The sequence below is a fragment of the Xenopus tropicalis genome, chromosome 8 (assembly GCF_000004195.4).
Source record: "Xenopus tropicalis strain Nigerian chromosome 8, UCB_Xtro_10.0, whole genome shotgun sequence".
Taxonomy (NCBI): domain Eukaryota; kingdom Metazoa; phylum Chordata; class Amphibia; order Anura; family Pipidae; genus Xenopus; species Xenopus tropicalis.
In genome coordinates this window covers 24,491,044-24,513,838 of record NC_030684.2, presented here as the reverse complement: position 1 = coordinate 24,513,838, position 22,795 = coordinate 24,491,044, and the positions used below count along the sequence as shown (strand labels likewise).

The window sequence follows — 22,795 nt, the reverse complement described above, 5'->3', positions numbered from 1 at the left end:
AGGAAATTGGGCCCACTATTAGACTTTTTATCTGTTATTACTTTTGCCTGAAGCATTCCCCTAAAGTGGAAGATCACTTGTTTTAATCCACCGGGGAAAACAACAGTTATACAACCTACATAAAAGACTGAATTTTTCATGTTTTATTTTTTTCCCATTTTCTAAAAATGGTTTACTCACTCCCATAGCTCTTGCTCCAGGTGCACCTGTACCTCAACTCTGCCTTGGTCAACACAGACCATCTTTTTATTGGCCACCATATTATATTCTACCTCACCTACTTGAGGGTAACACCATCACAAATGCACAGGGATGGCCTTAGGGGGCCCACCAATGCGGCCCACTGGCACCTTAATCAGCCCTCAAAGTGGCAGATAATCTTTTGGTATAGACACGCCAAATGAAAGTATTTGTCTCACCTCCAGTATATGCTCATGCAACAGTATTGTCAGGTATTTATCAGTGCATCTGACCACTTTCTCAGACTTCACTGCCTCGTAACATTTTTCTACAGGTGAAACGGGGGGGGTTGTGGGTGTCCCCTTTGTAGTAAGTTCTGTGGAAACACAGTTGAAACATAAAAAAAACCTTCTATAGGTTCAACTTACATTAAAACAGTGGTATCTTAACTAAGGTATTGCTAGTCTACCATAAGCAGAACACTATAAGCACACAAGGATACATACAAGGATACAAGGATAATTAGCATTTTAGAAACCCAGCTTTCTCTGTGGCATTCGAGTGGTCTAGAGCAGTGCTGTCCAACTTCTGTGGTACCGAGGGCCGGAAATTTTCTGGCCTACATGGGGGAGGGCCAATAATGGAAGCCCATTTGACCACTCCCCCTTTTAAAACCACACCCATGTTATCACAAGAGGTTTTAAGACCATGCCCACTTTAATGGTTGTAGCGCAGCAAAAACCCAAAATGGTGCTCATTCCTATGTGAAAGAATGATAAATAAGGCACACCCTTAAAGCCATATGCCTCCTCTTCCCCTGTTGATAGCACAGCAACCCCCAGCACATAATTACACACCTTAGGGGACATATAATGACTATTTCCAAATGTTAACAAACTGCCAGAACAAACCCCTGCCAGTTTTACCTCCCACAGGCAGCATAGGGCAGGCAAAGTATGGCACACACAGGCAGCATAAGGCAGGCAGAGTATGGCACACACAGACAGCATAGGGCAGGTGGAGTATGGCACACAGGCAGGGTAGGGCAGGTGGAGTATGACACACACAGACAGCATAGGGCAGGAAGAGTATGGCACACACTGGCAGCAAGGGCAGGCAAAGTATGGCACACACAGGCAGCATAGGACAGGTGGAGTATGACACACACAGGCAGCATATGGCAGGCAGTGTATAGCCCAAACTGGCAGAATGGGGGCAGGAAGAGTATGGCAAACACAGACAGCATAGGGCAGGAAGAGTATGGCACACGCTGGCAGCATAGGGCAGGAAGAGTATGGCACACACAGGCAGGGTAGGGCAGGTGGAGTATGACACACACTGGCAGCATAGGGCAGGAAGAGTATGACACACACTGGCAGCATAGGACAGGCAGAGTATGGCACACACAGGCAGGGTAGGGCAGGGAGAGTATGGCACACATAGGCAGGGTAGGGCAGGTGGAGTATGACACACAGGCAGCATTGGGAAGGCAGAGTATGGCACATACTGGCAGCATAGGGCAGGCAGAGTATGGCACACACAGGTAGACATACTCTGCCTGCCCTGTGCTGCCTGTGTGTACCATACTCTTCCTGTCCTATGCTGCCAGAGTGTGCCATACTCTGCCCTGCCTATGCTGCCAATGTGTGTCATACTCTGCCTGCCCTATGCTGCCTGTGTGTACCATGCTCAGCCTGCCCTATGCTGCCTGTGTGAGCCATACTCTGCCTGTCCTATGCTGCCAGTATGTGCCATACTCTCCCTACCATACCCAGGCAGTACATACAATGACAAAATGCTGGCACTGTTCTTGCAGTCTGTCTGAGGTGTGAACAATGCAGGGGGTGAACAATGCAGGGATTAAAAGGTGTGAACAGTACAGGGGATTACATGTTTAAACAATACAGGGGGTTTAAAGCCTGAATCTGAGGTGTGAACAATGCAGGGGGCTAGTTAATCTCAGTACTGATATCATTTAAAGTTTACACAAAGGTAAGCAGTGACAGCAGCCAGACAGTTGGAGGGCCACACAGAGGGGGGGAGGGGCGCCAGTTGGACAGCCATGGTCTAGAGCAGGGATCCCCAACCTTTTTTACCCGTGAGCAACATACAAAAGTAAAAAGAGTTGGGGAGCAAAACAAGCATGGAAAAGGTACCTGGAGGTGCCATATAAGGGCTATGATTGACTTTTTGGTAGCCCCTATGTGGACTGGCAGCATATAAAAGGCTCTGTTTGGCTTTACACTGGGTTTATGCAACCAAAACTTGCCTCCAAGCTAGTATTTAAAAAATGAGCACCTGCTTTGATGCCACTGGGAGCAACATCCAAGAGGTTAGTGAGCAACATGTTGCTCATGAGCTACTGGTTGGGGATCACTGGTCTAGAGCATATGTGTCAAACTGGTGGCCCGCGCGCAACATCCGGCCCGGCATGTAATTATATCCGGCCCGTGGGGTTGGCGCACGCATTCGCCGTCATTCAAGAGAGACAGAGAGAGCTGGCGGGAGAAGCCGGAGTTCTGGTGCTTACTTCATTTTTTGGCTGGCACAGGTACACAGGGCAATATGGCTGCTGGCATAGGTACACTGGGCAATAAGGCTGCTGGCACAGGTACAAGGGGCAAAATGGCTGCTGGCGCAGGTACATGGGGCAATAATATGGCTGTTGGCACAGGTACATGGGGCAATAATATGGCTGCTGGCACAGGTACATGGGGCAATAATATGGCTGCTGGCACAGGTACATGGGGCAATAATATGGCTGCTGGCACAGGTACATGGGGCAATAATATGGCTGCTGGCACAGGTACATGGGGCAATAATATGGCTGCTGGCACAGGTACATGGGGCAATAATATGGCTGCTGGCACTCCAGCTCTGATAAAATGATATAAGAGCAAAGACAACTGAATTTTAGTGTGTTCAATAAATGTTTACCTTGTTCTGCCCGCGACCTAAAGTGTGTTTTGAATTTTGGCCCCCTGTGCAATTGAGTTTGACACTCCTGGTCTAGAGGAACAGAAGAGTTGTTGTCCAATACTCACCACATGGAAAAGACTGGGTTATAAAAACAGCATTTGGAACTGTTAGATACACTATAGTATTGGCTCCTCTATTTTTTGCTGCCTGGATCAGACCCTCCCTGGTGTCAGCAAGCAGTGTCCCCTGTATGGATGCATCCATAGTAAGGAGTGTGTAACTACCAGATGTCTGAAATGACAAAGACATAACAACTAATATAAGAATTGAGAAAGAAAAGTGTACACCCATATCTTGTGTACGATCATATAACTGAAACATCCAACAACACATCTAGAGAATACAGTGGATTGGAGGTTAGCAAGAACTGGTGAACTGCTGTCTTACCTCAATACGGAAGTCACTTTTCAACATGACATCCCAATGGTAGTCTTCTTCACCTTTAAGCAACAGAAGGGGCTTTTCCTCACATTCCTGGTCTGTTGCTAATGTCACTTGTATGTGTTTAGACCTTGCAGACAAAAGAAACACAAACCAATTGTTATCCAATTGCCCCAAGAGATAAAGAGCTACTAGTAAAGCATTCTTAACATTTTATGCTTAGTTAGTAATACAAATTTACTGGCTCCTTAGGGCTCTGGCACACGGGGAGATTAGTCGCCCGCGACAAATCTCCCTGTTCGCGGGCGACTAATCTCCCCGAGTTGCCATCCCACTGGTGAACATGTAAGTTCGCCGGTGGGATGGCACACGCGGCGGCGCGATTTCGGCAAGTCGGCAAAAAAGGCCCAAATAGTCTCCCAGCAGCCCACTAAACAGTGCTTGTCTATGGCATCTTACAGCAGCCCCTCTGGCATATGTCAGAACCCAGTCCAGGCCAGTGCAGGCCTGATTACAGTTAATAATTACAGTTAATAATGTAGAATGAATTCCCCTTCCCAAAACAATTATGCAATTAATCATGCACAAAGAAACTCTTATTATGACTAGTGCCCTTCATTCCATGGACTTTACCTAGAATCCTCTTTGGCACAGCTTGTTTGAGAATTAAATGGGTGGGTCACGTGCATAATGTAAGCATATTTTTTATCAGCATTGTCGGGGGTATTAACTTTACAGCTCTGGATTTGTGATTCTTGAAGTTCATACTGCATAATTCCCATCGTTCTGAAACCATTCTGCAAGATACAGGAATCAGCGCTGCAACTGAAAGCTGTAGAAGGCAACACAAGTAGCATTAACGGCATGTAAAAAGGAGGCAATACCAGATCCTATTACTTGTCCCATCTAGTAATTAGTCTAGTGTTCTAAGCCCATCAATATCAGTATAAAGTGCACACACTGTAATTTAGTTTCTATATGTACAGCATGCATAGCATTGGACTGGGGACCCTTTCGCCTACACCTGACCCCAAGGGCCCCCACTGCTACGAACTACATCCCACCTCCACTGCCACCACCACATCCATCCAACCGCTCCCCGAATACCCCCCAGACCCTCCATGAATACCCTCCCCAGCAAACACAGAATCTCCAGTGGGTCAATCCAACCCTGAGCACACACCCCTTCCTCCTGTGCTTTCTTTTTAAAGCATAACACTTACCCTTTCCCATGTTTAAGTAAACTTTCCCTGGTTGTTCTAGTTCTCCAAAAAATGTGACATCCCCATATTTGGTCTGAGCCCATTGCAAAAGTTTTTCACTGTCATCCATCCAAGGCTCTCGAGTCTCACTGCAAGATAGTTCTTTCGGCATCTTTTCTACAATAGTGGGTTCTGAATACTTTGGCAAGAGGAGAAGAAATGTTGGATATGGCTATTTTTCTGTGTCAAACACAGCTTTACAGAGATAAAAAATACATAAAGGGAACTTTTGTAAGACCACTGGTACAAAATGGGCTTAGAATGCCACAGTTGAATTATTGGAACCATTGGAAGCCTGGAACCACTGGAAGCTGCTTCCATTTGCACTGTGTAGCAGTCCATGGCAGTCCAATGAAAGACAGAGGATTTACTATATAAAGCACAGGACAAAGTGTATCACTCAAAAGCTTTTACATACTAAAAACAACCAATGTACTTTAAAAAAACAAACAAAATAAAAAAACAATAAACAAGTTAATATCAGCCTATTTCAGTACATTTGTTAACCAAGACAGTTACATTATTATTATTGTTATAAACGGTGCTTGTGATGTCATCAGATAAAATTGGTGATGTAATTTGTGTTACATGACTCACTGAAACTTTTGTATTACTCCCTGTTGTAAAATATGACGTTTTAAGAAGTCACCTTGGAGTTCCGTGATCTGTATTAAAGCACTCCGCCTTTGGCCTTGTGCCTTTATATGGTCATGTAACTCCTCAGTGACTTATATTTTACAGTAGGGGGGACATTATTCAATACATATATATTTATATATGTGTGTGTGCACATGACAGCCAGGATACTCACATGAAGAACTAGTGGAAGATTGGGTTCAGTAACATGAAGACTGACAAAAAACGAGTTGGTGTTAATAATCAGAACCCAGTTGTTATCTTGTATTTGGGACTGCCCCATTCTTCTTACTTCCAGATCCACTTGCTAAACAAGAAAAAAAAAAATAGTAAAAAATCTCCGATAGTAAAGCATCTAAGGCACACTGAGCAGGGGATGCCTGGGCTATGTAGTGTGAATAAGTGAGTGGGGCATCAAATGAATTGTGGATTGCCCCTCCCATACAGGGCCTTCCCCATGACCCCATGGGATCGTCAATGTCAAAACTACATGGCAACTTGAAATAAGGTATTGGAAATTCATGGAGTGGATTCATGTTGCTTTCTGCTGGTATACCCTAGGAAACTAGAAAAAAATGTATGTATATAACAAAATAACAGCAATTTTACATTGCGGGGGGGGGGGGGGGGGTAAGGGGGTAGTAGGGTTTGCTATTCTGCCTCGGCCATGAGACTTTCATGAGATACTTGCCTTGTGCACTAAAATAATAAATAAATAAAATGATTTTCAAGAGAATAGGGAAATGTCTGAAAATCATGCAACACATTTGATTTTTTTTCCTCCCATATTGATTCCAACATGAATACACATGTGAATAAACCTCACACCACTAGAATGCGAAGTACAGGTATGGGATCCCTGTTATCCAGAAAGTTCCGAATTACGGTAAGGCCATCTCCCATAGACTCAATTATAAGCAAATAATTCACATTTTTAAAAATGGTTTCCCTATTCTCTGTAATAATAAAACAGTACCTTATACTTGATCCCAACTAAGATATAATTACCCCTTATTGGGGGCAGAACAGTCCTATTGGGTTTATTTAATGGTTAAATGATTCCCTTTTCTCTGTAATAATAAAACAGTACCTGTACTTGATCCCAACTAAGATATAATTACCCCTTATTGGGGGCAGAACAGCCCTATTGGGTTTATTTCATGGTTAAATGATTCCCTTTTCTCTGTAATAATAAAACAGTACCTGTACTTGATCCCAACTAAGATATAATTACCCCTTATTGGGGGCAGAACAGCCCTATTGGGTTTATTTAATGGTTAAATGATTCCTTTTTCTCTGTAATAATAAAACAGTACCTGTACTTGATCCCAACTAAGATATAATTACCCCTTATTGGGGGCAGAACAGCCCTATTGGGTTTATTTAATGGTTAAATGATTCCCTTTTCTCTGTAATAATAAAACAGTACCTGTACTTGATCCCAACTAAGATATAATTACCCCTTATTGGGGGCAGAACAGCCCTATTGGGTTTATTTAATGGTTAAATGATTCCCTTTTCTCTGTAATAATAAAACAGTACCTGTACTTGATCCCAACTAAGATATAATTACCCCTTATTGGGGGCAGAACAGCCCTATTGGGTTTATTTAATGGTTAAATGATTCCCTTTTCTCTGTAATAATAAAACAGTACCTGTACTTGATCCCAACTAAGATATAATTACCCCTTATTGGGGGCAGAACAGCCCTATTGGGTTTATTTAATGGTTAAATGATTCCCTTTTCTCTGTAATAATAAAACAGTACCTGTACTTGATCCCAACTAAGATATAATTACCCCTTATTGGAGGCAAAACAATCCTATTGGGTTTATTCAATATTTAAATGATTTGTAGTAGACTTAAGTTATGGAGATCCAAATGACGGAAAGATCCCTTATCCGGAAAACCCCAGATCCCGAGCATTCTGGATAATGGGCCCCATACCTGTACTAATATCGGTTTTAAAATTTAATGGGCAAGTTGAAAATTAAAGGGCAAGTACCATGGTATTAGAATCCCCCCAGTCAATGTAAAGCATACCCCCCAACTGTCCCGCTTTTCGCTGGACAGTCCTGGTTTTTATAGCCCATCCTGCTGTCTCGGATAGTTCAATGAATATCCCGCATTTCCGTAATAGATTACGGAAATGCGGGACATTCATTGAACTATCCAGCACAGCGGGATGCGCTCCAGCTTCGTCTGTTGCTTTGCTTCTTATGCCTCTCCTTGTGCAGCGCGACAGGCCCTATAAGGTATACGATTGCCCTAAAATGGGTCACAGTGTTGATTAAGTGGTGTAAACTAGCAAGGAAGCAGGGTGTGCTCCCCTAGGGCCAACAGGTGCCTATATACAGACCAAACCAGAATCCACTGAAGCCTGGCAAGCTTTGCAGGGTCCACAGTTGCAGGCTAATCACACAGATGGGTGCAAATGTAGGGCTCCTGAGCAAAATTGTGCCCAGGGGCCCTTGAGCCTGTGTACTTATCTGCATATTCAAAGGCATTATTTGTGAATGTAATTAAAAATAGCTTTCGTTTACTTGTCCCTTTCTGTTTTTCTGGTTCTGACTTTTGAAACTGAGGCCAGCTCTCCTCCAGCCAAAACCCCCAGTTCTCACACTACCATGCATGCTTCTTCACAGGACATTTCAAAACTAGGCTGTCTGGGTCAAAATAAGACAGGTGGCAACCCTAGGACCAGGAGAAGCAATGCAGAGAAAAGAAAGGGACAAACGAACACTGCTCTCAGTGGTGGTTGCCAGGGAAGTATGTAGGTCCTGTGTCACCCTAGGCACCAGACCAGAAGTACACCTCCCAGATGGTGTAAGTCACACGCACGGCTGCACAAGTGACATTCAGGGCACCAGACCCCTCACACTCCCAGCTCAGCCTCTGGATTTTCACTAGTAGGTCTAGCTGCAGCTGCGGTGGGTCTTTTTTTTTTTTTTTTAACACTTTTTTAAAACTTTTGTTGATTATATAGAAACCTGAATATATTTAGGTAAGGCCCTAAGGCTCTAAGGCTGGCTATACATGCCCAGATTTGGTCTGACCAAATGCCAGAGGGGCTGCTGTAAGATGCCATAGACAACCACTATTTAGTGGGCTGGTGGGGGGCTTTCTGGGCTAGGGTTGCCACCTGTTCAGTTTTTTCTAGGGCCTTTTGGGTTTCAGCTTTGTGAAACCCAAACAATAATTTGGCCATTTGAAAAACATTTAACTATTAAGATACTTGCTGCGATTTTTCTATCAATATGACTTACTTCTTAGCATACTTAATTTCTTACATCTCTCACATTACAGAAAGAAAAAGCAAAGCAGTCAAAAATAAGGAATTGTTTTTCTGAAAAAGCATTGCTGTATTTGAGCTCTTTCTAAATAATTATTTTCTGTATAACGAACTTGCTCATCAGGCAGAATATAGATAGAGATAGGGTTGCTATCCCAGTTTTGCAAAGGGCTTTTTGGTTTAAAACAAAGAAAACACTAAGAAAACTGGACAGAAATTGATGCAATGACCCCACTCCGACATAACCCGATATAATCATCCCCAACCCAGCTTCACTTCTACACCCCTGATGCCCTCAGCCCCCGCCCCTGTTTGGGTCAGGGAGACTGATATAAAGAAGCCACCTGCATATTCAATTAACCCCTGAGCCTCAGGCACAGCAGCTGCTACTGCACCCAAACCAGGAGGAATAAGTATAATCAAGGTTAATATCTCAACAAATGTAGAAAAGATGAATAAAAAGATTAAAATGAAACTTTCTGTTTCATTCAGCCTGGGTTTTTAAAATCCTTAAAAACCTAACAGAGTAAAAAAATCTTAGAATACCATTCTCCGACTAATGCTGAAAGTTCATGTTAGGGTGAATTCCCCCTTTATTAATTATAATAACAGAAACCTTTTCAAAAACCTATGCCTCCCATTTCGTGTACCCCCAACGAATGAGATGAGTCTGTAATGAATTCCATAACCTGCCTGAATCACAGTAAAGAAGCTTTCCCATTGTGATGGTAAAATCTTATTTCTGTTGGTTGCAGTGGATATCCCTCGCTGGATGAACATGTGAAATGAATCATTCCTTCCCCCCCATTTGTTTTCACAAGTTTCATTGTATGTAATAACCAGAGCCAAAACATTTGTTTTTAATTGAATTTCATTTATTTCTAAAGGCAAACATAAGAGATCGCCAAACTGCAGAACAGGTCAACAGTTTCATTCTGAGTCAGTAAAAAAATCTGAATTTGCACAGATATGAATAATAGGGAGGCCTGTGGCCTCATTCACTTTATCTCCATATCTGCCCTTTTTTTCTTTTATACATTGTAACTGAAGCAAAGCCAACAGGGTCTTTCCTGCCCTCTTACAAAAGAGGGTGTTTGGCCGGCAAAATAACCCCACAGTTTTTGCGTTCCACAACGACAAAGTGTCGCCCTCAATGATGCCGCCTCAAGATCCGACTCACTTTCTATTTTTGCCTCCAGGCAGACATTGTTTCCTGTCGACTGAATTAAATCGGCAACTTTTGCTTCACTTCCAGTAATTCTTCTCTGCACCTAGAATGGCTCATTTTTCCCCCACCCAGATCTGCATGCCCTCTGTATACATACACACCACATACAAACACGATATCCTTTTCAGTCAGAGCTAGTAAGATAACTATGGCCCTCCAGGCCTGAGTGCAAAATGTGCCCCCATCTACATCCTTGTTCCTTGTACTCACAATCCTCCTAAACTAAAAGCCTGTTAATATCACCCCGCAGTATCCCCCAAGGGCCTCATGGGGGGGAGGCAGGCTTGGGTACAGTTGCACCCCTATAGTTATTCACTAATCAGAGCCTCCAGAGCAGAAATAAAAAAGACCAAACTACCTGGTAGACTGGGTTTCAAAATAGGCCCGGCGTTTAAAGTATATAGAGGCTGAGACAACCTCCCTGGCACAATAAATAATAATTATCTATGGCATCTTTCAGCAGCCCCTCTGGCATTAGCCAGAATCCATAGATTGCCAGTCCAGGCCTGTTATATACTGTATATTGGTTATTTATGGTTAGCACTGCTTCCTTGCTGCACTGGGGTCAGCAGGACACAATCCCCAAGGAGTTTGCATGTTCTCCCCGTGTCTTTGTGGGAAGGCCACAAAGGCCCAGGCCTAGGGTGGTGCAATTTTAGAGACAGAACGTGGGAGCAGGAGATTTGTTTAACTATCCTGAGAAAAGTAATATTAAAGGAGCAGTTCAGTGTAAAAATGAAAATGGGCAAAATAGATAGACTGGGCAAATTCCTTCCTTCTTTAAAGCTCTCTAAGCTGTTAGCAGTCAGTAAATTGAGGGGGAGGTCATATGGGACATAACTGTTCGGTTAGTTTGCCTTTGAATCTGACCTGCGTGCTCACAAACTAACTGAACAGTTATGTCCCATGTGCCACCCCCTAAAGTCACCGACTAACTAAGAGGTTAGAGAGCTGAAAGCAGGAAATAGAGTTCTGGCTATTATGTTAGACATCTGGTCACTCCAGTCTTTATAGATTACATTTTCCCCTAACTATTTTACAAATATTTTTTAATTTGCACAGTCTATCCATTTTACCCAGTTTCATTTTTACACTGAACTGTTTCTTTAATAAAAAATACTGTGTACTTACCATATTTGTCTGGATATTTAGCACATAGACCTGCTTCTTAGACCCCTGACTTAAGCAGCCCCGGCTGGTGCTGTCCGTTGTCACTGTAATGTTTTCTATGCCCATTGGTTCACAAGTTGGGTAATTCAGTGGATCTGCAAGAGGAAAACATCAATTTTAGCCCAAAATAAAGGGTAAATAGAGAGTAAATAGAGAGTAGGAACTATCCACAAAGCAAGGTTGCCACTCTAGTAGATGTGTCTAAGATAGGCCCATTCATTAAAGCACGAATTTCAGATTGTTAAAAGCACGAACGGAAAAATTTTGTGGTAACCACGATAATTTCTGATGTGCATACATTGTGCAAAAATTTGTCTCGTGGTCGTACAAAAATATCATGGTTGCGATCCAAAAGTTACAAAATTTTCGTATCGAACGATTGTAAACGGCACAAAAACCTTTCTGACTTTGAAACTTCAATGCATGATTTTGGAAGCCTCCCATAGGAGTCAATGGAACCTGGCCAAAAGATAAGTCACGATACCAAAGCTTGAATGAATTCCGAAATGTTCGTAACCATTGCGGAAAATACGACTTTTCCGTGTGAATTTAAGCAAAACGCGAAAAAGTCACGTAATTTTAACTATATTACCGTGGTCATTAAGTTCTAAACTTCAGAAAAATTTTTTTTTTGCAATCTTGGTCATTGTGCTTTAATGAATGGGCCCCATAGTGTTTAGCATTAAGTATCAACAGACTTTATTGCTACTATATTTCTAAAGCTCTGACATGTAACCCCCTTAACCTCTGGGTTCATTTGCTAGAGCCGATCCTTCTCCTATTCTTCTTGGTGATAGCTTGTGTACATTACGCAGACCCTTACAGGAGGCTTGAAAAAAGTAGAGTGCAACTGAGGTTGTAATATGATTATTTGTTGGGTTCTAATATAAGATACATAGGGGTTCTGGCCATTGAAAGTGACTTAACTGCCTTATACCGTAATACTAGTGATATTTATTCTGTGTTTGGTTGCCCTGATTTTATGCAGATCACCAATAGGTGTAATTCTGTTGACTGTAGTTTCACTATATTTAAAAGATTTGGTCAAATAGGCCAAATGATGAAACTATGGTATGCGACAGATGCAGGACAAAAATGGGCTTATGGGTTAGAAATAACATGAGATGCAGCAACATGAGGCATCTGGTTTTGTGGGACGCAGCTACATCCAAAAAGCCATTGCCAATATATAAAGGCTCATTTTAGATATGTAGTGGGACTCCTGCCATTGGACCCACCACATATACAAAAAGCCCTGTCTGCCATTTCCAAAAATGATAATGGTAAGAGCTCTGAAACCATGCCTTGTTTCTCAGACATAAAATATCCACATACAAACTAACAAAAGCTGTGCCTTGACTTCTACTGTGCTCCCAGAGAAAGACAGTGGCAGTCAAAACACCCTTTCCCTCCTGTAGCCACTTCCCAATTAAATGAATTGAAATGACCTATGTATGGCAGGCACTGGTCAGTCAGATGGATGGGGAAACACTCAAGAACAATTCAGACAAAACCAACATATTTCAAAAGAAAAGTGTGTCCCATTCAATTCAATGGACAAAGATGGAGAAGACAATTCAATTCCTACTGTTGTACCATGGAGGCCTGGACTCAAAATAGACCCTAAAAATTCAAGTACACAGAGGCCCAAACTGCATGATGCCAGTGACTGTCTATGGCATCATGCAGCAGCCACTTTGGCATTTGCCAGAATCTACAGCTTCTGGTTCCATGGCAGTTGTGAGCTATAGGCCTTAGACTTACATGGCTTTAGCCTTAGGCCTGTGTTACTAGCACTTTCCATGGTGAAAACAGTGAGTACCTCTCCCTACCCAAAATACACATAAATACTCTTGGGACAGGGCACCAATTACAGATGTAACCTATGTTACGTCTGGTGCATCTCTGGTTAAAATGATTGGATATAGAGATCTAGACTGCAAGCAACCAATCATTCATGCAGGCCATGATCATATTTTATATCTATAAATGGAAGGTTAGCACCTTTGTGTGAGTGAATTGTGTATGGAGTTGTGACCTTGCAATAGGAAGGACAGTGGCACTCGGCCAGTGTTCTCCATGCAATAGTAGGGACAATCTGATTGAGTCACAATCCTGTGTCACTCAGTAGTGGGAGGAGCCGTCTCATGTAACTGGAGTTCCCCTTTTGTTCCACCACGTGCTTCACGGTCAGTCAGACGCACCGGTTTTGGGTTGTATAAATAGCCTCTTGCCCTCTGAGTGTGCAAGCTGCTTCCTGCTCAGGGCTGGGGACAGACGCAGCCAAGTTCAGCATGGATTAATAGGAACTTTAATTAGTGAAGGGGCTTACAACCAACCCCCATGCTGGGTCACCAACATCAGACCTCCCTATTGTGCTCTATTTCCTGTTGGTAGCATAAACATCCCTTATCTGGATGCAACAGGCAGTCCCTGTATGAAGCTATTCTCCTCCCTGGCCCTATGCAAAGGTCTGCTCTATACAAATACAATAAGCGCAAACACGGACATATATGGACTACATTGGACTGGCATCCAATGTTATCCATGTAAAGGGTCACTTCTCTACTATACCCCATATTACACAAAGCACATTGTAAAACAAAGAAGCCTCAGATCTGGAGCCATTAAGAGGCCTCAGAAGGGCTTATTTGGTCTACAGATCTACAGCTGGAAAGACCTGCAGTACCGTTTGCTCTTACTATAAGAAAAAGCCAGTGGTGTAGCTAGACGTTTCTGGGCCCCCGTGCAAATAGTTTTAAGGCCCTATACCTACTGGCCCACCAGCAATTGGAGCATCTGCTTCCTCTATAGTTACATCCCTGCTTTGCGCATACATACTTATTGTAGCTAGATGTTGCTGAAACACAGAGGATGTTGGGAGACATAAATTAGCAACAGCTGAAGTATTACATGGTGGCTATTCCCGTATTTGAGGAATAAAAAGCAACAGGAAGTGACATAAATCTTGGGAATTTGTATTTCTCGGGTAACTGCACTGGGTAACAGTACCCTTGTCCGACCTGCGTCACTGACAGGCCAGTTGGCACCACATTATGTCGTTATCAGATAAAGTCACACAGGCGGGTGCCGTCGAGAGAGGCGCGCGCTGGATCAGATAGGAAAGAAAATGTAGAAGGGAAGTTCTCTGGAATAAAGAATAAACGATGCCTCCTACTCCCCACCAACACCACACTTAAAGGAACAGTAATGCCAACAAATAAAAAGTATTTTAAAGTAATGAAAATGTAAGGAAAACAAGCTGCTGTGTAGCCATGAGGGGCAGCCATTCAGTGTGAAAAAAGAAGAAAAGGCACAGGCAGATAACAAATAAGCAGATAGAATCCCATTGTATTCTACAGAACTTTTCTGTTATCTACTAATTAACCTGTGCCTCCCTTTTTTCAGACTAAACAGCTGCCCCTATGGCTACACAGCAGCTTGTTTACCTAAACTATAGTAGTATTACTGAGACTATAGTAGTATTACTAGTAGTATTACTAAGACCCAGGCAGCAAAACAAGTAAATATTTACAGATAAGTGTATAATAGCTGCCTATGGGGTGACTTGATAGTTAGCACTGCAGCCCTGTATCTTTGAGTTCAGTTCAGCTGGCTATAAGGAAGATGAAGTTGAAGAAGAACATGATATACAGTATATAGGATCTGGAAAGAAAATATGTGTCGAAATAGACTGACAAATAAAAAGGCCAGAAAAAGAAAAGATTGGATGATATGTGTGTCTTAAGGTGACCATACATGTTAAGATCCTCCCGATATCCCCACCTACGAGTGTGAGATATCGGGCAAATTTAGGCTAATTCCATTGTTTGGCCCTGGAGCCAAACGATCAATGGGCACAGCCAGTTCGGGGACTGATCGATATCTGGCAAATTTCAGGCCAGATTTCGGTCGGCATGCCCATCGTTGCTGCCCCTACACGGGGCAATAAGCTGCTAAATCAGTCTAAGGGACCAATATCGGCAGCTACAATCAGCCCGTGTATGGCCACCTTAAAGGAACAGTAACACCAAAAAATGAAAGTGTATAAAAGTAACTAAAATATAATGTGCTGCTGCCCTGCACTGGTAAAAGTTGTGTGTTTACTTCAGAAAGTCTACTATAATTTATATAAATAAGCTGCTATGTAGCCATGGAGGCAGCCATTCAAAGGAAAAAAGGCACAGGCACATAGCAGATAACAGATAAAACACTATTGTATTCTACAGAATTTATCTGTTATCTGCTATGTAACCTGTGCCTTTTCTCCTTTTTTCCAGCTTGAATGGCTGCCCCCGTGGCTACACAGCAGCTTATTATATAAATTATAGTAGTGTTACTGTAGCAAACACACCAGTTTTACCAGTGCAGGGCAACAGTGCATTATATTTTTATTACTTTAAAGCTCTTTCATTTTTTAGTGTTACTGTTCCTTTAAGACAATGAGGAACAGCAGGGAGAGGAAACTGTAACACAGATGCTAAGCCCATAATTAGGAAATATCAGTGAAATCAGGGTGTAGGGAGAAAAATAATCAATGTAGGAATGACCATTTCTGCAGAAGAAAAAGAGGAGCCAAGGTAGGCACAATGCCACTTGTAACAAACAGGAAATATTTTCGTGGAGACAACAGAGTACATTATTTTTAATCAATATAATTTCCTGTATCTTGTCTTAAAGTTGGCCACCAGAGAGTGCAAAGCAGGAGAAAACAGGTCTTATTGCGGCCTGGGTGCCCAGCTACCCTAGAATCATGGGATTCTAACAAAGGTTTTCTGGAACAAATAATTTCCCCGGAGGTACATTAGGAGGAGAGTTAACCTGGGCTTCAGTCAAAGAGGAAAGTAAATCCGGACTCAGGGCTGCTACAATCATATCCTTAGGAATAATAGGGTCAGGTTTACACTTCTTTTGAGGGTTGGAGTCAAAGCTTCTGGACAGGGCATCTGCTTTGACATTTCTTTCTCCAGGTCTATAGGTTATAATGAAATTAAAACAAGAAAAGAATAATGCCCACCTGGCCTGTCTAGGATTTAAGCGCTTAGCTGACTCAATATACAAGAGATTCTTTTGGTCTGTGAATACTGTAACCACATGTTTTACCCCTCCAAGAGATGTCTCCATTCTTTAAATGCCAATTTTATGGCCATTAATTCCCTATTACCTATATCGTAATTCACCTCCATAGGAGAAACTGTTTTAGAAAAGTAACCACAAGGGTGAACCTGACAACCACTTCCCCATTGAAGTATCTTATTAGCCAGTCAGTCAATTTGGGGATTGTTCTTGCGCAACCAGGGTAGGCCTAAAATCACAGGGGTATGTGGATAATCTATGATGAAAAAGGAAATTTGCTCTGTATGAAGGGAGCTCATAGACATGGAACAATCTACAGACTTGGAAGATATAAACCCACAGCCTAGAGAAGTTCCACCAATTGCTAGCAATTTAACTGAGGAAGATAAAGAAGTGTGGGTATTCCGTGCCTGCAGGCAAAGTTAAGATCCATTCCGCCCCAGAATCTATGAAAGCCGAACTTTCCACACAATCCATATCCCATCCCAAAAGAACCAGAATCATGACTTTAGAAGAATATTGTTGGGGAGTAGAAACGACATTGCCCAAGCAGAACTCCCTAGACCTGCTTAGGCTCTGTTGTTTCCCGGCTTTTTGGGACAGGTGCTACGGAAGTCGCCCCTATTCCCACAGTACAGACATAACCTGTTAGCCTACCTACGACCCTTTTCTTCATAAGTTAAATGGGTAGAACCCAACTGCATAGGTTCTTCTGAAGGCCTAGAGGCCACCTTGGGTTTGGGTACAAGTTCTGCAGAAAAGGTTTGTGGAGCAACTGCAGAAATTCTTTCCTGGCCTCTTTCCCTGTGCCTCCTATCAATTTGAATGGCAAGATGCATCATGGAGTCTAGGGAGAACGGAGCAGGAAAATGTATCAGGCTATCTTTTACAGGATCCGATAGACTGACTCTAAACTGACTTCGTAAGGCAGTATAATTCCAGCCCATTTCTACCGCCCAACGGTGAAATTCAGTTCAATAATCCTCGACCCGTTGTTTACCTTGCCTAAGATTATGAATCGCAGAGTCAGCAGAGGCAAAATGATCAGGGTGGTCATAGATTATTGCCATGGCCTTAAAAAAAGGACTCAAGGTATGTATGGGCTGGATCAGAGGGAGGTAAACTAAATGCTCATAACTGAGGATCCCCAAGAAGAAGGGTCAAAATTAACAAAAATAACTTTGACCTCCTTAGTGGGAAAAGAGCAAGGGAGGAAACCAAAATATAATTTACATGCTTCCTGGAAGGCAAAAAATTTACTTTGCCCCCCGGAGAACTTTTCGGGGAATGGAACCTTAAGCTCCACTACAGGAATACCTGAAGCTGTGGGTAGGGATCTGCTTCCTGGGAGAGAAGCAGGAGTAGGAGGAACAGGCTGTTGTTGGAGCACATCCAACCTTGCAGAGAGTCTCTGGAGACATTGGACAATCTGGTCTTGTTGGACTTCTTGTTCTCCAAGTGCTGAAGGAGATTGGCCAGGATTGCTTAGGAGGAAGTGGGAGAAGAAGTGGCACCTTCAGCATCGATATCTGGACCAACGTAATGTCACAATCGGTATCCCAAATCTCAGAACAGGCGCCAAGGGTCTGGTCATGGCTCCCACTCCCACCTATATCAGCTGCCTTTCACGTCGGGAGGAGCCCTTCGCTACTCGGATGCCACCAGGACTTATAGTGAGAGACCCAAGGAGAGAGTTCTGAGCAGGCAAGGGAACCAAACCGTGTGGCAGGAAGAAGGGGAACGAGTCAGCGTAGTCAGAGGTCAGGCCGGCGTCAGCAATGATCAGTCAGCGTGGTACTAAATCAGAATCCAGAAGAATAGTCGAAAACAGGCAAAGGTCGGTTCAGGCAGCAATACGAGAATAGTCAGGAACAGGCAAGGATCAGAACAGAGCAAAACAATACGGAGCACACACCCAGAAACTATCAGGAAGTAGGTACGTTAGTCAATGAACACAGGGCAGTAAGTGCTTTAAATATTTGAATTTCGCACCAAAATAATGCCACATGCGTGCCGGACAAAAGAACGTATGTGTGCATGCGCCTAACAGAGAAAGATGGCTGGCATCCCCGCCCTCCCACTAGACCACCAGGTATTGTTCAAAGGCCTATTATACTCAATAGAATAAGAAGAAACATGGCAGGATATACAAGACATTGGGGTATTTAGTAAAGCAGCTACAAGTACTTGAACCCAAATCAAATCCAAAAGCCTCTTAACTCTATCCCCAACATCTCCATGAAGATGTTCATCTATTTTGTACACATTTTATTAGCCAGGGACATCCCACCAGGCTGTATATTTTGAACACTGTTGGTTTTGTTTGTTTGTTTTATTAACCCTCTGGGGTAGTAGAGGAAGTAAGTGGAATTAGAATATAGGGAAACTAAGGGGGAAGAAGCTGATGGAACAGGAAGACACAGTACAGATGTTTATTTTAACTTTCTCTAAGTTTAAAACCAGGGTTAACAGGCTTTAAATGCTAAAGGTTTAAACAAGAAAGTATGGAGAGTATGTTAAAAAGTTCCTTTTTCTTACACAGCAAGAGCCCTGGAGAGTTCAGCCAGACCTCCCACTCCTCAAAGCTTTAGCTAGAAACAGGATGGAAGAGCACTTCAGCTCTGTGCAAATGTTAACAGGATGGAGACAGCTAGACGCTCGGACACAGCACTTGGAATAATTCGCCAGGGATGGAAGAGCCCATACAGTCACAATGACCTTGCTGGCTTTTGCGCCAACTCCCCACTGACCAATCCAGGCACAGTGTAGACCATCTGTCGGGTGTAATATAATATGTCCCCCAGGCCCCCATTCTGAAGGCCAGACATTTGGCAGGGACCAACAAAGTGCAGATAACTGGAATATGTTTTCACCATACCCTGTACAGCAGTAAGATCCTTTTTGTTTGGAGCAGCATCCATCTGCTACATGCCTAACAAGCTTATGCTATGAGAATGTACTGCTAATATGGATTAATTACTATTTCTTATTGAATTGAACCAAGATGGGCTTAACAAGACCAGGCTCCATCCTGTCTCCAACCTCCTCCCTATAATTCTTTTGCTGTTATTTTTTAAAGCCACTCAACTGCCATATTACTGCATGGAATATATCACAGTGATTGCATTAGGTCTGATGCACATTTGGTTTAGGGTTTGCAGATAGACAGGCCGAGCTAATGGCTGACCCGCGGAACAGCTGGATTTGGTTTGTGATCCCCAGCAGCTTGTCAAGCAGGCAGGCTGTATAATGAAGTCACAGTAGCAAAATGCCACCAGCTGGGGCAGAACAAGAATGTGACCCATTTTTGACATTTGTAAGACTATGTTTCTCATTAGACAAAAAATGTTGGCAAATAGAAAACAGGCAATTGATTCTTATCTGACTAATGACCTGGTATCAGCTGATGCACAATAAGAAAAGCTCTGCATCCGTATTACACATGCAGAGCATTTCTTATTGTGCATCAGCTGACCCCAGGTTCCAAGAAAGAGGAAGGAAAAGTTCCCAACTTTAGTTGAAGCACCTCTTTGAGGTCCAACATTTGGTCCAAGTGCCCTTTTGCTTATGATAAAGTTAAATAAATATGAAAATACTTCTATATTAGTTCTTCAGACACAATTCCAAGAATATCTAGGGTAGCTAATATGTTTTTACCTCAAATCTCACCCTAATGGATCTTCAAGCTCAGTTTATCTAGTAGAACAGATAGGGATTTCCTCTCATCTCACCCTAAAAGCCTCGCGAGGCAACTTCGGCGATTTGCCATCGACCGACTTACATTTTCGCCGGTGGGATGGCAGGTAATGGCAACTCGGGGAGATTAGTCGCCCGCGAACAGGGAGTTTTGTCGCGGGCGACTAATCTCCCCGTGTGCCAGAGCCCTTACTGTTCTTCAAACTGGGCCCCTCCAGTAGTCACTGCGAGACCCACAGTTTGGGAACCACTACTATAGTAGATCTATGGCCAGGAATTGATGAATGTGTCCCAGACAGACCAGGACTTGGAAGGGTGGAACTTCAAATTGTGGTCTGCTTGTCAACTGTCCTCATGGCCAGATCAAGTATATAGCCAAATCAGAATTTCAGCTTTAAGAAATTAGCTTCCACTTCTGATAGCAAAGTGGTTGACTATTTTTTTAGCCAATTAATCTGGACTGACTGATGTATATATGGTTTGCCCCAGAATATACTTTATGTGAACATGGCCCTGTAAACCTCCTGCGCTCTTTTCCTATCCTTCATTGATAGTTTGTTGTGAGACTCCAGTTTGTTATTACGTAATGGCAAAGAACTTTTAATTATAATATATCTCTTTCCTAATGGCATCTGCAGAGGATAACTATGAGAACTTATGGAAACTGTACAGTGCAGTATTCTCAGCAATTCCTTATAGATTTATGTGGCGTGCAAGGTTTTGAGTAATTTGGTTCATTTGACGTCCTCCTGCACCTATATCTAAGGGGTCTGTCATGCAGATAGGATAGGATATTTCACATACATACTTACATACATATGAAATAATAAAAGTCAATAATCCTTCTGATCCAGCTCCCCCATACAGAGACTAGTATTGTTCCATTTTTTCCATGACATACTTTGGATGTTCTTACATGATACATTCCAAGTAGCAAATCCAGGGGGTGTAATAAATTAGAAGAACTTAATTTAGAGGATGTGGGACATATTTCTGGGCCTTGAGAAAACCCCCCTTTTTGGTGCTTACAACATTAGAAATTTTTTGTGCTAGCCTTTTAAGGAACCAATGATTTAAAACCCTCCCAGCTCAGTCTATAGAGAAATTCCGATATGCAGAGAATGTAGCCATTAATACTCCACAGCTGGATTACCTAAACCATTGCCTAAAAGCTGTCGCTGAAGTCTGAGCAACCCCAACCAAAGGTTGGCTTAGAATTCTGGGACTTGTAGTTTAACAAGTACAGGCTGATCATCCTTGCATTAGAGACTTATAGCTGAAAACTGTTCTACATATATTTTAAAATAATACAAATTTTTCCAAAGCTTATTTGGCAAGCATACAGTTTCAAGCATAAATGGATAAAATAATTACAGTAGTAATTATTAGTAGTAAAGGTGTCATGCTGTTTTTTACACAGGAAATGGATATGCTTTTATCATGTGATAAAAAAAATGTGTAGCTCAAGTGTCTAGTTCCTGTTATTTCACTGGTATTAGCTCCTATGTTGTACATTGGTCATCTGTGTTTGGGGTCCGCTGTAGGTCAAGGGTATGCTATGGAAAGCAGCTGAAATGTTGTAGAACTACAAAACCCAGCACACCCTTGGAATACCTTAATTATTTCAAATTATTTCAGCTAGTGTTTCTTTTAAACCTTTTCTAGTATCTTCTTTGGGAAATATTGTTTCTAAATTTAAAAATTAAATGATAACATTGCCCAAATTTAACAGGTAGTCAATATATTAATGATCAAATGAAATAATTTTATGATATAAATAGGCGAACCAAGATGGGGTTTGGATTCAAATTCATAAATTGTTTCAGGATTGGGCCAAATTCAGTCTAAACCAAAAACATAGGTGCATCTGTAGATTCACAAAACAAGTGGAGGACAGAAAGGTGGCTGTGAACTAGAGCCCCAGGTATCCATGTCCCAACAGCTAGAGAAGATAGCACTAAAAGAACTTCTCCACCTCTGTGTTCTAAGAAGTAAAAGAACCATTTCGCATTGTTTCTTTCCTAGCAAAGGGGTTCATTTTTGCTTTTTGCAGTTGGATGCAACAAAGAGTGTGAGAACAACAGACACAAAAGAGCTGGCAGCTGAAATCAACTTGCCTTTGAAAGAACACCTACCTTTCTAAGGTGAAATTAAAGAAGTAACTACAAAAACACAGAGTGGTCTTATATCTTGAAATCAACCACAGAGGATTGTTATTCACTTGAACAGAGACTTACTTGAGTGTCCCATGATGTGGCAGAGAACAAAGATCATTAGCTGTAATGCTCTCATCCTGTTGAATCTGTTCTTCCCGTTTCTACGGAACTTCTTAGCCTGTGTCCAGTGGTGCAGGCTTAGAATAAGCTCCCTGCAAGAGGCAGAGTGGTGTCACAGCTGGGAGGAGAGGCACAGGGTAGAGCGGAATAAAATAGCCACAGAAATCCAGATTTTGTTCCTCGTGAAAGGACTGACTAGTTATAGAGAGAAGGAGAGAAGGAGAGACAGTCAGACAGTTGAAAAGGAAGTCTGTAAGATAGTAATTGAGGAAGAGACAAATGTCCACATTGCTCCACGCTGCACAGATACAGCACTATAAGCCCTCTGCAGGAAGCTGATGGGACGGAGGGAGGTCTTATACAGCTGTAGATCACTGGCCCAGAAGGAAATGCCTTTTACACAAGTTAAAGTACAAAAAAAAAAAAAAACATTCTCTAAGGAACCCACATACCAGAATATGGGCCAAACAAACAGACCCCCCTCCTCCCTCCATGCACACGTCCAGCAGGAAGAATGATTTTAACTGTATGAATGCCATATCAACTTTATGGTGATGTCCAACTTCAATGAGGACATTGAATACAGCTTCTTTGCATGCCTGTGATATGAAAATCTAAT

The 22,795-nt window shown here is 42.5% G+C and overlaps 1 protein-coding gene across 1 annotated transcript in view; it reads right to left on the bottom strand.

The window, feature by feature from the left end:
* eng (endoglin) overlaps positions 1–22,530 on the bottom strand; it is a 33,005-nt gene extending 10,475 nt beyond the window's left edge. The window contains exons 1-8 of the mRNA XM_012969535.3: positions 22,138–22,530; positions 11,090–11,223; positions 5,614–5,745; positions 4,764–4,941; positions 4,174–4,372; positions 3,547–3,670; positions 3,225–3,390; positions 420–556 (exon numbers count right to left, since the gene is read on the bottom strand). Of these exons, the coding sequence (XP_012824989.1) occupies positions 420–556; positions 3,225–3,390; positions 3,547–3,670; positions 4,174–4,372; positions 4,764–4,941; positions 5,614–5,745; positions 11,090–11,223; positions 22,138–22,192 (1,125 nt within the window). The 5' untranslated portion in view covers positions 22,193–22,530. The remainder of the gene's footprint in view (positions 1–419; positions 557–3,224; positions 3,391–3,546; positions 3,671–4,173; positions 4,373–4,763; positions 4,942–5,613; positions 5,746–11,089; positions 11,224–22,137) is intronic.
* Positions 22,531–22,795: the final 265 nt, after the last annotated feature.